The sequence below is a fragment of the Anopheles darlingi genome, chromosome 2, assembly GCF_943734745.1.
Source record: "Anopheles darlingi chromosome 2, idAnoDarlMG_H_01, whole genome shotgun sequence".
Classification (NCBI taxonomy): domain Eukaryota; kingdom Metazoa; phylum Arthropoda; class Insecta; order Diptera; family Culicidae; genus Anopheles; species Anopheles darlingi.
Genome location: NC_064874.1, coordinates 79,541,197 through 79,557,058, shown reverse-complemented (window position 1 = coordinate 79,557,058; position 15,862 = coordinate 79,541,197). Strand labels below are relative to the sequence as shown.

Here is a 15,862-nt window from a genome sequence, read left to right as displayed (position 1 = left end):
TAATTAACGAAAAAAAGGGCGCGTACAAAGTTCACTGAAACGTAAATGTGACACCAGCAACAGGTTAACGGGATCTGACGTGACCTCAACCCCTTTTTTACGAGGCAGAAAAAGGAAGCCCTCCCTTCACCCTTAACACAGCCGGGGGGATACAGCGTGCTAATCGCAAAACTTTATCTACATAATGCATGGCGAATGCTGGTGTGCGATGATGTCTGCACGCACTACACGGCGCAGCTATTAACGACGTTCAATTCCTCCACCATAGTATAGTTGGTCACATTTCTCCAGCAGCAGCAGCAGCAGCAGCAGCAGCAGCATGGACAGTATACACACTTCCAGCTGCTTCGTGGAGCTCACCGTACAGCGGAGCGTGCGGCTGCGCGCAAACGAACATCATCGCGTCACTCACCCAAAAGCGGTTCAGTAGCGGCGGGCAAACGAATTGGCCAACCGACCGACCCTTCTCAGTCTCGTTTGGAACCTCGGCCCGTCTACATCTCCCTGGGAAACGGCGGGAGGAAACAAAACAAAAGGGAACATACGAGGTGCGTTGTGTGCGTGTGTGTCCGTGCGTGTGTGGCCAATTGCCAACGATCGTGTTTGTGGGGACTGCTGCATGGTGCGAGTGATTGCATTGATTGATCGCATCCCTTAAACCACCAACCCCCACCCTCGGCCGGTCAAAGTAGCATCACGATCGCACCCCCTTCGGACACCCTTCGGTGACCCTCGGTGCCGGGTCGGATGCATACACACACACCCTTGGCTAAAGTGAGAAAGTAGCGCAGACACAAATTGAAGATTGATGGTTTGACGTTGGCTGGCTGGCTGGCTGGCTGGCTGGATGGACGTTTCGATGCGCATTGCGTTATCTAGTGTCCACTTCCGCGTGTCCAACGTGTGTGTGTGTGTGTCTGTGACGTTTGTGTGACGTGTTCCAGTGTCTTAAGAGAGAGAGGTAGAGAGAGAGAGCGCACCCGCGGTCGTCGGTAATTCAATTTATTCGACATAAGTGGGGTGCTCTAGTGGGTGCAAGTGGTTTCGGTGGTTGTGCACCCCCGGGGGGAGGGATTTCCTGCGGCGCGGCGAGTGGTGTTCGCTGTGAGATCGTTGGTTCACTAATTAAGCGTCGCGTAGCGTGCAAAGTTGTACCTAAATGTGAAACGAATCGCCATCTCTTGGCCCCGTTGTTGAATGTCGATTTGAAGTCGAAGTCAAAGTCAAAGTCGAAGTGTTCGTCGCCGTCGTCCACGTCCACGAATGTGGCTCGATAGTCGAATATAATCCAATTAATGGGACGCGTTCGGTGCCACGCGCTCCAGAGGCCGATGGGGCGCGCTGTATAACAACAGGAAGTGTACCGCAGCCGCAGTCCGCGTGCACGCGCTCGTGTGTGTGTGTGTCTGGTGATCCTCTTGTGTTTCCTGCAAAGTTTCGCGCAAAACCGTGACGCAACCGTGGTCGGTGTTAAGGGCTCGTAACGGTCTTTACACAGGCGTAAAGCAACGCTAGCAACGTGCCAGCCATAGCGCATGCATAATTGCACATTTATCCACCGCGCGAGGAAATTCCTACCAAGCAGCGAGCATTACGAAGCATTGCGTGTGTCCCTTCCGCTTCCAGGGACGGCTCATTAGCACACCTTCCCGGGGGTTTCCGGGAGCTTCCGAAAGTGAAGGCGTTCGTTACGTTCGCCTGCTACAGCCTGTAACTGCAACTGCAACTGCAACACTGCAACACTGCAACAGGAAGGATACGAAGCGACGGTACGGCACGGATGGTGACAATGATTACTCCCCGGATTACCATGTCTCGGATGCACTTTGGATTCAATTTCCTGCTACGGCTGCTGGTGCTGGTGCTGGTGTTCGCTGTCGGTAAGTAAGCGTCTGTCGGGGGAATGCCAAGAAGTTACTAATTGGATAGAGTCGAGGGGAGGACACGGCTCAGCGAAGAGCTTCGCGGTTTTTGACCGGCTCGCGACGAATGCACGGCATAACCGTTTACAATGCCCGTCTCCTCCTCTGGATAAGAATTTAGAGCGGAACAAAGACAACAACACACTCGTGAACGAACGACCGAAAAGAAAGCAAAAAAAAATGGTCGCGAAACATTCACACGCCGTTTGTCTCAAGGTCAGACGTCAGACAAAAAAAAAACACGTGGCCACCGTCTAATGCTCGGTTCCGTTTAGCCACTTCCGCTGCACCAGATGTTGTGCCACGGGTAGCGAGCATAATCCGGCTCGGTTCGTCTTCCGTCGCTTGCACGCGGTATCGTTGACGGCTTATGCTGCAGCCAGCCAGTCAGCAGCATGGATTATGGACGCACGAGGCCGAAAGGGGAAAGGGCGTGAATACGTTCAGGGCCATCATCCGCGAAGTCAGCAACCTCCCGTTGCTGCTGTTGTTGGGCGCGTCGAAGCATGCAACAGTGCTGCATCTGACACCTCCTACACTGTACACGACTGCGCTTGTGATTCATTGTGACGCAAAGGGGGAAGACTGGAAGCCGAGTGGAGGTATGCAAATCGAGTTTATGTTCTATTCTTGGCCGCAATGTGTCGCCTTCACGCGTTCATCTCATGACAAAGACATACCGCGGCCGACGACGTAGACACCGGAAATGGACCCCGGAGGTCGGCCACTTTATTGTGTGTGTGAGATGCACAACAACTGCTGCTGCTGCTGCTGCTGCTGCTGCTGCTGCTGCTGCTGCTGCTGCTGCTGCTGCTGCTGCTGCTGCTACTGATGCCGCTACAGATCGATCACGGAACGAAAAGCCGATTTCTGTCAGTCAGATGGAACAGAACGAACGGCCTAACTGGCATCTAACGATGTGCTCGTCGTTCGATTTGTTGTTGAGATTTTCGAGATTCGTCGAAAAAAAAACTCAACTGAACAGCACCGCAGCCTGCAGGACCCGGAGAGGCAGGAGTCTGGTGCCCGTAACGGGAAAAATGACAAATCGTGAATCATTTCGGTAGCGTCCTCCTGCAGTCCTCCTCGGCGGAAAGAGGCGGCCGGATGGAATCGGGACCCCGGATATTGATTAACAATGGCAAATAATTCATGCCGCACCACTTTGCTGCCTCTCTCTGCGTGTTCCAAAATGCCATTAGAATGGAGCTTCCGGTGCTGCTGCTGCTGCTGCTGCCGGTGCTGGCCCTGGCACAGCATCAGTCATGATTGATAACGTGAGCTACGGGTACCCCCCGGTAGCCGGTGCCGTTTGCCTTATCAAGGATTACAAAAGCAGCTTTTTCGGCAACGACCTAACCCAAATATGTCTTCCGCATGCTGCATGACAATCGACCAGCAGCAGCAGCAGCAGCACCAGCAGCCAGCATATATGCTGCCATGTTCCATGTGACAGAAGCAGCAGGAAAGAGCAGAAGCGATCTGGAAGAACCCCCGGTGCCAAAAACCCGAGAACTGGAGCGTATGCGAAGCAGAGCGAACGTGATGGATTGCCGAGTAGAGTAGCGAGTAGGGACGACGACGACGACGATGCTGAGGAGTAGTAGGCCATTTGAAAGCTTGCGAGAGCAGAGAGCTCCTTGGTTTGCTCGCTTTATCATTTCGCGTGTCCTCCTCGCACTGGCCTCCTTATCTTCTGATTTACAACCATTAAAACGAGTTCCAGCCCCTCCCTTCCCCGTCATTGTTCATTCATGCTCGACAACACGGACGAGGGGGCCTTTTTTCTGCAGAATTCATGATGCAAGAATGAATTTTTAAAATCTCCCTCCCCTCCCCACCAAACTATGCTCCGTTTTTGGTGGCGTCGCGCGATGACTGAAACATAAATTTAAACCCCCTAAGGAGCGGTACCACCCGGTGTCGCTTTGGTTAAATCCGGAAATTAATGTGAGCATCGGATCGGTGATGGGTCGTGGCGGTGCATCCGGCCAAGCAGCGTCGGCTAAACATAGGGCTTAAACCTCACTGCCCTTGAGTTCTGGTCCTTGCGTTCCTGAGCTGTATGGACTAACAGGTTGCCTCGTTGTCTGGTTGGTTGGTTGGCTGCATCGCATATCCATTAGAGCAACATTTATCGTGTCTGCTGCTATCAATCCTCCAATTACCCTTTCAACCAGCAAAACCTCACTCAACGGGCTGAGCTTGCAACGGTTGCCACCAGGACCTGCCTCAATAAACGATCCTCTGCCCCAAAGCCCCTATTCGAAGCGAGCAAAACCAACGATGCTGCTTCTGTGGTTGAAACTAGGGACCAAGCTAAACGATTATTTATTCATCAGCAACAGCAGCAGCAACAGCAGCAGCAACAGCAGTAGCAGCATCGAGGAAAGGGTTTCGAGATTTTTGGAGGAACAAACTTCCGGGATTTCCATGTTCCGGATGGTCGGGTGGGCGGCCGGCCGGCCGGTAGGACACAGTATTGCAACGATAAAACTTTGAAAACCCCTCGATCGGATCCGAAAGCTGAACCGAAACCCCATTTTGCAGCCCCATTTTATGCTCACACTGTAAACATCGGATCCTGGTTCAGAGAAGGAGAAGGGAGTGGGTCTAAGGGGGTGGAGGGTGTGATGCTTTTTCACAAATTTCGGTCACATTTATTTGGTTTAGTGGTGGTGTATGCTTGTGTGTGCATGTGTGTGTGTTTGGAGCGGTAAAAGTGCATTTCACTCGGATGGTCGTGTGTTTAGATCAAAGGAATTAGTTTTCCGGTCGGGCTTCTAAAGAGACAACTCGCCCCAAACCCGGTGGGGAAGAGGGGAAAGAAAGAGGGATTAGTGGTGGAAGGGAAATCAAAATGGATGTTGAATATTTAAAACTATCGTCCCGGTAAAACTCGCAGTCGAAGCAATGGGCAAGACAACGGCGGGATTTATCGCAAAACATTTCCTTCTTCACTGGCCGGGACCGACCAACCGATCCCGGCAAGCCGCAGGCCAAGGTTCGCGCTCAGTAAACAGAGGGAGGTCGGCATCGGCGGCAGCAGCAGATGCAGCAGTAGAAGCAGTAGAAGAGCAGGTAAAGGAAGATAATTCCCGGTCACTATCCACGTGCCACGTACAGAAACTGACCATAATGGAGTCCGACAATGGAACCATCGCTGGGAAATTGAGGAAAAATAAAAACTTTTTGCAACCCCCGGAGCGCAACTACCCCCCGCACAACGTCCACTTCGCCCTCGGTGGCAACTAAGGGATGCATCTCGTTCACAACTTTCGGTTCTCGACCGCTTCTCATCGGTGATAAATAGTGTAGCCGGTGGGAGGGGGGGGGGTGAGGTTTTCCCATTCTCCCCAAAACACACACACACGCACACACACACAGAGCCATGGCACCGGCTGTGGCTGCCAAAAGCAGTTTTCACTCCAGCGCTCGCGAGAGATCATGCTTTTCATTACAAAAAGACAAAAAAAAATTGAGGAAAAGAAAGAAAGTTTTCCACACCCCCTACTCCAACCCGTACCAGAGATTGGCGCAATTGGCTGGAAAAGACTCGAGCGCCATGTTGTTGGAGCGGAGCTGTGGACGGGCTCATAACTATTTGGCGTTGGTGTTGCGATCGTGGTCCGTGGTCTGTGCTCTGTGATGACGCGGCAGCGATAAGCAAGAGTGTGTGCGAGTCGAGTGGAATGGAAGTTTTGTTGGACAACTCTCTCTCTCTCTCTCTGTCCAAAGGAAGGAAGGAAGCAGGAAGGATGCAGTGGAACCTCAAAAACACCACCAGGAAAAGACGACGCAGAGGAAGCAGGAAGCAAGTTTCGTTAAAAGTTTTGCAATATGTGCTCGTGAAAGATTATGCCTGAGGAGAACTTTGCATTCGGCGTAACAAGGAGCCCCGGGTTTAAGGGGCGTGGGGTGACCAATGACCCCGTCCCTCGCTCCGGCCAGATGCCCCCCATGTACTGCTTTGACCGCGCTTTTGAAGCTTTTGACCGCACTTTGAGCGTCTTTTTCAGCTTCGCAGCACGGATGCAAGATAAATCTCCATTTTCAGCCACCAGCAGAGTGGTGGAAATCCTCCTTCCAAGGAAAACCACTCCAATTATCGAGCAGATCCAGCAAAACATCAGACGGAGAGAGCACCATCGGGGATCGGGATGTTTGTTTTTTTTTTGCTTTCTAAAATGTGTTGCCACGAAATTGATGATCGCTTCGATCAAGCATGGCACGGGGAAGGAAATACGGGGCAAAATAACAATCAACATATTCCCGGAAAGCTCTCTATCTACTGATGAAACTGTTACGCAATAGCACGAGATATGTAATGTATGCCTAATGGTTCCTGGAGTTAACGTTCAATTATCGGCTTTAACCACCATCGTCGAGGGGATGCTGCAACCTTCTCGAGGGAGAGAAAAGGGCCACCCACTAGTGGATGGAACTGGATTATTATTGCGTCAATGTGCATCGAAGCTGCAACTCCTGGTTGGACCCGAGAGCACCTGGAGAGACTCCATATGGAGCAGCGTTAATTACCTCCGATGAACCGATGAAAATGGCATCCCCCTTCGCGGGAAGGGTTGATCGATACAAAACCCACTATTCCTCACCACTCGTCGCACCATAACCTCTCGTGCTTCTTGTGTGAGTCGAGGGTGTGTCGTTGGGATGCTCGGATACTAGGAAACTATACCTGAAAGCATCCACTCGGAGTGTGTGTCCTCATAAACGACGGCGACGTTGACGACAACATCAAAGCAAGCGCTTGAGCTTCATCATCTTGACACACCCTGACACACACACAGCGTCGGCGGACTACTTAACCGCTCAGGATAGGTGGATTTATGGCCGACTTTGATTACATCCATCGCTAATCAAAGCAAAAGCGACGACTCGACACCCCAAGACCTGAGTCCCTGGCCGTCGTCGTCGTCGTCGTCGTCACACACTTCCACGCACGCACCAACGCGCGCTTCACGGTTGCTGTTCTTCCAGCACGAAATTCGAAAATTGAATTTCCTTCCACGACCCTTTCCCCAAGCTCCTTCCAGTAGACACAACAGGGCGTGTGTGTGTGTGTGTGTGTTCGACTGGTATGTGTGTGTGCGCGACCGCGCTCGCTGCGATAACAAGTCAATCTTCATTCAAGTCGATCCAAGGATCCATAATTTGATGCAGAACTAGCCGTCCAAGACCGTCTTCGGGTGGTGCTGGTGGTGAGTTGGCACTTTCGGGTTGAGGTCCCGCTCCGGAACGCACTCCGGATCAAGCGCCTTCAACCCGTGCCATGATCTGCAGTACGCAAATGGATACACCCTCTCCCTTTCCCTGCTTAAGTGGATCTTCTGCCTCCTCGCTTAGAGTCCTCGCCGCACGCATTTATCAACGGGGTGAAAAGAGAGGTGCTCCGGACGGCCACACGCCGTGATCGATGGCAATCAAATGTGGTGATGCGGGTGTGTGTGGCTTATGGGCTGTGGAATCCATTTTTGTGCCACGTCAGCGTCTTACCACGGTGTGTGCGGGTGTTTGTGTGCGACGCTTGTGTGCCGTGTGATTGATTGTGGCCTGACTCATCATCATGAAGGTGCTCTCCGGCTGGTCTGCCTGCTACTCTCTCTTTCTCTCTGCCACTCTCTTCCTTTCTCTCTCTCGATCAGCTAAGAAGCAAATAGCCTTAAGACTATGAACCACAAACATGCTTCTGCTGCCGCTGCCGCTGGTGCCGGGAGTGTTAAGACTTTACAACTGCTACAGCTTGGAGCTGGCTGGCCGTCTGGTAGATTTGCCGGCCACACCAGCGAAGCCAGGGAATGCAATCAGTCGCCGGGGTACCGGGAACGGGGTACCGATTTGCGATTTAATGGCCTCGAAATGGCGGAGGCAAAAGACCTTCCATCCTTCCAGTAAGTCGATCGTGTTCCGTGCTTACGACTATCCTACCACCGAGCACACCGTTGGCCACAAATAAATCCTCTCGTTCTTCGTTCTTAAGGAATCGCTTCGCAAACTCCTCGAGAACGATGTTTCTGACGTTGGCCTCCGTTGGCTCGGATTTCTCGGTTTCTTCTCGTAGAAGCACAGCGCCAGCAGATCGTCGGTCGGTTCGGTAATTTATCGACTTCCCCGGGGCCGTCTTTGTGGCTTTGTGCACCGGCGTCGAGCACCGACCGGTCCAATTGGACTTCCAGCGTCGTATCCCGTCCCGTCGTACCATCATACGCTTCGATTAAACCACATTAGCTCCACGTTCGGTGGTTGGCCGGTTGGCGGTGCAATTAATTACGGTTTCATCCTTCCCAATTATCCATAAATTCGTTTTACCGGAAAGTAAAACAACCTGTACTGGTGGTCATGTGTCCTGGTCCGGATTGATGGTTTAGTTTAATCAACAATTCTTCGATTACACTGACGTGCATGATGGTGCAGGTATCTCTTCTCGATAACAGCAGCAACAGAGAGAGAAAGAGAGAGAGAGAGAGAGAGAGAGAGAGAGAGAGAGAGAGAGAGAGAGAGAGAGAGAGAAATCAGGAATTCGTTAGAAATGGCCCCTCAATCGGTATTGCACCAATTAGCCCAAGGCTAAGCGGATATTTTATCATAAATCAAGCGCTGGATCGATTTTCAAAATTCGAATGTGCCCTTTTTCCCTCTTTCGTCTGATCTGGCAGTGGTTGTTGTTGCCGGACCAACCGCATGAGCATGAGCACTGAGCGAGTGTGAACCGAACGACCCCTGTGGCACGCAAATATCTGCGTGTGTTTACCGCAATGTCCCAAATACCGATCGGGATTACGCTGCTTGACTCTGCTTCATCCTCAAAGGCAGCAGCAGAAGGATTGCAGCAACGGTTTCACAGGTTTTTTGCACACCAGCACACACACACGCACACATACACACTGTCTGCATAATCGATTGGCGCGCGATTGCTATCTGGTGATGGTGCTGCTGCTGCTGCTGATGTTTATGCTGATAATGCTCGGTTGCTCGCGCACTTGTGTGTGGCCACAACAATTTGTCACAGCATATTGCACCACCATTGCCACTACCAACACCACCACCACCACCACCTCTTCCGTACCGTTCTTCTCGTCAATTTTCATTAACTGCTTCCCACTGGCCATCACCGGACACGCTCGGTACGAGGGTCAGCGGTCATTTGTTGCTTCGTCACCGGCGACTTGCGAGAGGCCCACGCAGTTGGCGCAGCGGCACCTTCTTTAGACCGTTGTCGTAGCAATGGCGACGGTGACGAAGAATTAATTGCTCACACGCTACACACACTCTCTCTCTTTCTTTCTCTCTCTCTCTCTGTGGAGTGCGCACCCACTTAGAATCGGTCACGTAATTGACACAATTAATCAATCGAGAACGAACCGTGGTCAGTGCGCGGCGTCGCTGGTGGTGATGGTGACCATTCAACCGAATCATCATCATCGTCATCCTGCCGTTGTCGCATCATGGGAGTGATTCATAATTAACCGCCACCGACGTTCGTTCGTTCGCTTGGTGGTGGACATTACGCTTTCCCCTATTTTAAAACCCCATTTCTCTGTCTATCTCTTCCTTCTCTCCAGTAGCTGGTACCGCTAATGGGAACCAACAAATCAGCAGCAATGGTGGCGCGAACGGGAAGCACTCGTCGTCGGCCGCCGGTACGCTAACGATCACACCGGACGAGGAGCTGGCACACTTCGTCAACCAGTCCCGGATCGCCAGCTGTGGACACTCGAATCCGGACACGAAGCTACGGTGGCGCACGCCCAAGAACGCGGTCATCGAGGAGAAGCGCGGTCGGGTGCATATCGAGCGGAAGGACAACGCGCTGCTGTTGATATTTGAGAAGATCGAGCGGTCGGATCAGGGCAACTGGACCTGTGAGGTGGTCGGTCCGAATAAGACCAACGGTGGCACCCCGTCCTCGACGCCACCACCACCACTGCAGAAATCCTTCAAAATGATCGTTTATGGTACGTTTCTACGTAAGGCGTCACGTCAGGTCAAATGGACGTGCCAGGACAAATGATCGACCATCATCATCATCATCATCTCCGAAGAGACCGAAGCATCGCATGCTCGATTGCAGGCATCAGGAGCAGGAGTACCTCCTGCTGCTACTAAGTGCCCTCGGTGTAACGATTTCCTTTCTTTTTTTCCTATCTCTTTACCCTTTCTATCGTGCAAACACACACACACACGCACGTACTATCTACCACCATCCAGAGCCCATCTCGTTCCGGGATACGAGCAACGTGCAGACGGCGGTGGAGGACAAGGACGCAACCATCCGGTGCGAGGTGAAAGGCCATCCGGAACCGTCCGTGTCGTGGTACTTCAATGGCCAACCATTGTACTGTGAGTATAGAACCGCTACAACCCCTTGCACCCTTCATTCTGCATCCCTTCCCTTCGACGGTACCGGGGAAGAGCATCATCCTCCCCATTCCCTCCTGTGTTGGTCGACCGTTGATGGACCGTCGTTGTCATCGTTGTCGTCGCGGTCGCGGTGTCTAAAAGCTTTTTTGCTCACCTGTGATCACCCTCCTCCCCTCCCGTCCCTCCCCTTGGAGAGGTGTGCAATATGATGCTGTGCAGTGGGTTAAATTTATGTTCACCCCGGGTGTACCTCCCATCCCAGAGGCACACCTCCGGGCAGCACTGAAGACACACTGGAACTGGAAGCGAATGATGGACGACCGATTCCCTCCGGGGGTGCTGTCCTAGAGGGGAGGACACCTCCCGAGGGTGGCGCATGCCAGCAACTGCAATGATTATGATGGCGAAACATGCATTGTTTCTTCGCGCTGCCGATGAAGAGGAGATGCGAACGTGTAAGCGCACACACACAAAAACACTCATTCGCAAACGATGCTGCATCAGGGAGGTGACACTCCATCCCTTCCCCTCCCTCGGGTACAACCAATACCACCACCCCCCGAGGGGGGTTGAGGGGGTTTAAAAGCTTTTCCGACGCCGACGATGCGACGACAGCGGCGATCATCGCCTGGATTCATGGAGTTCCTCCGGTGGGACCAAGACTCCTCCTCCGGTTTTGTCGCTTTTCTTTTCGCCCTTTTTCGCGCAACCTCCCCCTCCCCCTCCCTGGGGGTCCTTGTCTTTGCTCACACAACTTACAGGACCTTGCGGTCGTCGTCATCGTCGTGCGCTGTGCGGTGTGTTGTGTGTCGCGTGTTTTATGTTGTTTTATGGGGGCTCAACCTTAAAAGCATCATCATCTACGCTCGTGTCCGTTAAAACGCAGCGTCCGCAGCCTGGCAACGGGGGACTCAAATCACACATAAAAGCTTTTTATCGCAGATTTGACGCGGTACGTTTCAATTGAAAACGGAACAGCAAAGAACGTTTACGAGAAGACGACGACGACGATGACGAACGGTAAACGACAAACGGCTGGTCGTCATGGGTACATGTCAACAACAATAACAACAACAACAAGAGCACCCTGGCACCCTGGTACCACCTGGCACGCCGGAGTGCGCTACGATCGTAGTAAGCTTCGCCTGTAAACGGGGTGAAACATTGTAAACTGTTCCGTCTGATGATAGTTTGCAGTGCAGTGCACAGTGTCTGTGTGTGTGTTTTTCTGTGTTTGAGTGTGTTTGTGTTTTTTGGAGAGAATTTTAATGAATTCCTCAAAACTTGCTCCTTCCGAGTCTCAAGAGGACGCCTTCAACGCTTCGAATGCTTACACCTGTCCGTCGTCGGTGCATCGAGCATTAAAAAGGGGTTCCCAACAAACAGAACACACCGGGTAGAAGAAAATGGGAGGGGAGAAAACCGACGAAATCTCGTCTTCGCAACCACAACAACCACTTGGTGGTGGCTGGTCGTCAAGGTGTCTATCTAGTAGCCACAGCAACTTCCAAGTTACAGTCGCTCCCCTTTGGACGGGAAACGATAAACTGAACATAAATCGCATCAGAAGTCGTGAGAAGGGAAACGCGGGAAACGGGTGTGTGTGTGGTGAGGTGGCTGGTGGTTTCAAATTAATTGTTGGAGGAAGACGCGACGGCCAAGGAGAAGCAGAAGAAGGAAAAGAAACAGAGGACGAACGAAAACACTTCCAGCAATAAATAACAAAACAAAAGGGGACCGAACCCACCACCACCACCGCACAACAGCAACACAGCACACGCAGCAAAAGGCAAGGACGTCCCTGCCAGAGTCAGCTGGTAGCTCTGGTAGGGGAGCCCGGGTTGCTGCCCTGCAAATGGACCCTGCGAACGTGAAGGGACTCGCCAGGTTGCAAACTGGCCCCACAGCACGGTCCGAAGGTCTTCAGCACATTAAATATCCAAACAAAAAGTCATCCCGTTTTACCGGGTGGAGTTTTCACCCTGGAAGACCATCCCCAACGCTTTCCCTCTCCCTCTCGCGCTTTCTGAATCCCCCTTTCCACTTGACGAAGCATTTGCGAAGCGGTTTTCACACTTGCTTACACAAAAACACGTCCCTTTTTTCGGAACGTTTCCTTTATTTTATTTTTTTTTTGTGGGTCGAGGGTTTTTGTTTTTCCTTTCCTTTCGGTGCTGTGTATCGGCACACACGGGGGTTCAAGCATAAACACCCGGTACCGGGGATGGTTCACCAAATTCCGGTTCCACTTATGAGCGATGGCGATGATCGTTAAGCTGATCATCATCGATATGGGTTTTTGGTGGGGGCGCGATTCGAGTGAGTTAGAGGGCGGCAACATGAAAATCATTTCCACAAACACACGCACTCACACACACACACAAGCACACTGACCATCAATCGCAATTGAAATGGGGTGCTACCAGGCGCCTCCATCGCCCCCGGGCGCATTGCTGTTCGGTTCGTTATCGCACCCACGGTTCGATGAAATTCGATCCGCACCCGAAAGCAACTCATTACCATATAATTTAAATGCTAAACAACTATCGAATGGCACCAACATCCGCATCATCCACATCATCATCATCAGGATCGTAGGAATTCGAAGGATTCGATAGTTCGATTACCAATCGTGGAGTACTCCACGGGAGAACCCCTGGCAGAGTTGTTAACAAGTCAACACAACACACCTGTTCCTGTTATCCCTTTTCTGTCTTTGCATGCTCTGGCTCTCTGGCTTGCACTAACCACCACCGCCAGTCGCTCACAATGGCCGGTACAGCAAGCTGGCCGATGGGATGTCGATCAAAAAGGTAACACAAAATGACACCGGCGAGTATACGTGCAAGGCGTTCCAGATCTCGACCACCGGCAGCAGCTTCGAGGAGAAGACGATCCGGCTCAACATCAAACGTAAGCACACGGCACTGGGTCCAAGGGTTGGGTTGACCGCAGGACCACTCGTGCCCTTGCCTCCTCGACACTTACATAACCCTTCTGTCGTTCCCGTTCTCTCACCTCACAACACACAGATAAACCGTATCTGCCAAAGTGGAAACCGTCGGTCGTCGATGCGTACGGGTATGTGCACGGGATGGTGAACTTGACGTGCGAGGCGGCCGCCGAACCGGCGGCCAACTTCACCTGGTACGCCGGTGGCAAGAAGCTTACCCCGAAAAGCCACACCATCCACTACGGTCAGCACGTGTCGATGCTGCAGGTAAGCTGATCGCTGGTCGCTGGTCCCTTCTCCAGCAACTTTCATTATCCATTCCAATGGAAACTCCCTGTCCTTCCTTTCTGTGCTTAAACTATCCAGATATCGATAAAAACGAGCAGCTCGTTTGGGAAGTACAAGTGTGAGGCCAAGAATGAGCTCGGCTCGGTGTCGCAGGAGATCAACCTGAAGGAGGGCACAAAACCGGATCCACCGAGTCTGGTAAGTCTGGTAGAGAGATGGAGACCGACAGAGAGAGAGGGAGCAGTAGACACGTGAGCATCTCTTGGTCCCCTTGCTCTTCCACAGTTCCAGCTACGTGGCGTCAACTCGGATACGCTCGATATCGACGTCGGTGCGACCAAATCCCACGATATTCCGCCCGATCCGACCACCGTCATCGGGTACCGGTTCGAGCTGATGCCGACCGAGGAGTACTCCCGGACGCGCTCGTGGGACCACGCGAGCCGACGTGACTTCGATGTGGCCGACGGTGCGACGTACCTGCTGGTGCAGCTCATACCCGATACGAAGTACCTGATACGGGTCGCTGCACGCAATGCGGCCGGTCTCAGCGATTGGACCGAGGTGAAGGAGTTTTCGACTCATCCGCTGCAACCGCACGGTACCAGTGGTGGTACCGTGGTCTCCCCGGTGATGGTGGCACCCCTCTGGACACTGCTCTGTCTCGTGCTGGTGGCCCCGACGATGATGCTGGCGATCACACCACACCACGTCGACCATCAGCAACAGCAGCGGCATCATTGAACTGAATGAGGATGTTAATGCTCCTTTTCTTTATCCTTCCCTCTCTCTCCCAGACAGCTCCTTTCACATTTTTCCTTCAACTCCTCATGGCCCCCTAATTCTTCTTTTTCCATCCCTGTTTAACGTCCTACATCGAAGGAGTGAGCAGAAATCGCTCCAAAAACCTTCAACCAAAAATGTCGTCGCCCCCGGGCATGTCGTGGCAATCGATCGAATCCGATCCGGTAGAGTGTCAAGGTAGGCATTGGAATGTGTGTCTCGCGCCGCTCTCTGATCAAAGGCAGCCAGAGTAAGGATTCTCGGTACCATCTTGGAAGGGAAATTGTACGGGGAAACCCCCGTCGCATTGGATTAGGATTATGTTGAATGCCAGTGGGTGGCGGTGCGTGTGTGTGTGTGTGTGCGTGGGCGCCGTCGTCACCGATAAGCTTGCATGCGAAGAAGGAAGATGGGAGAATGTCAACGAAAAAAGGGGTTTTAAAGATTTACACAATCATGCACACACTATACAGACACCATGGCATACGCGTCAATCAATTTATACACACAGGTACACAGCCAAATTTACCCACACTTACACACCCAGCGATCCCAGGAGCCAAAGAAGAAGCGAAGCCCCCACGGTGTACTAGACTAGATAATATTCGAAGAAAAGAATCCGATAACGCGGTGCCAACCAGGGTGTGCGGCTGATACTACTGCTGCTACTACTACTAGAAAGAGATCGAGAGAGAGAGAGAGAGAGAGAGAGAGAGAGAGAGAGATCGAGAGATCAAGAGATCGAGAGAATGTGTTATACTAATAGGAATTTCTAATGAAAGTTTTCCCGAAAACTCCGTGTGCTATGTATATGTTGATAAGTTGTTAAACAGAAAAGTTTCCGGTGCTCGGGTGTTCGGGTGTCGGAGGAGAGAAGGGGGGGGGGGTGCTGTATGCTTTTGTGAAAAAATCCTCTTCCAACATTGCTTCCGCTGCTTCCGGTTGCTAGGGCCGTTTCCGGTGGATTAGTGCTAAAGGGATTCACATCTGCAGCTCGTCCTACGGTCCTACGGTGGGCGGCAGGAGTACGAAATGGGGTCTCATTTATTAAATTATCTCCTCTACAAAGCCCCTTCAACATGGCAAAGTGAGCCGCAGGAATCAAAAGCAAGTGGATAAAACCCTTGGTGGTGGTTGAAAATCAAAGGAAAAGCGAACGAACGAACCAGAAAAGAAAATGCATTCCTCGGTTTAATCCGGCAGCCGCTGCACCGGCTACGAATCTTTCGTTGCGGTCATCGTTAAAACGTTTCCCCTCTCCCGGCCAGGAGCAATTGGTTTAGCCGGGAAGGGGGCGGGGCGGTACGGAGTTTGGTGTGACCTACCTTAACTCCCGCCCGCGTCCTCCATTTTTGCTAATCCCTATTTCGGGGTCGTTAGGAAACGTAGGCTCTAATCCACCTCTGGTCATCCGGTGGGGCGATGCAGCTATTGCAGCACTCCAGCTGCAGACCTCTTCAGTGACCTCCAACGTTGCACCCTCTCCCCTCCCCCTCCCCCTCTCCCGCGCGGAACTGAGCGCTGCAGATGCAATTAA

General features: G+C 52.3%; 1 protein-coding gene across 2 annotated transcripts; it reads left to right on the top strand.

Moving 5' to 3' along the window:
* The first annotated feature begins 489 nt into the window (after window positions 1–489).
* Window positions 490–15,206, top strand: LOC125960068 (limbic system-associated membrane protein). 2 transcript variants are annotated; one of them, XM_049693238.1, is made up of 7 exons: window positions 490–1,880; window positions 9,506–9,895; window positions 10,149–10,280; window positions 13,062–13,214; window positions 13,334–13,521; window positions 13,621–13,740; window positions 13,828–15,206. In XM_049693238.1, exons 1-7 carry the CDS (start codon window positions 1,781–1,783, stop codon window positions 14,284–14,286), a joined length of 1,542 nt encoding a protein of 513 aa, XP_049549195.1. In that variant the 5' UTR covers window positions 490–1,780; the 3' UTR covers window positions 14,287–15,206. The 2 variants fall into 2 exon arrangements, with proteins under 2 accessions (XP_049549195.1, XP_049549194.1); XM_049693237.1 differs by having other exon boundaries at window positions 9,503–9,895.
* The last annotated feature ends 656 nt before the right edge of the window (window positions 15,207–15,862 follow it).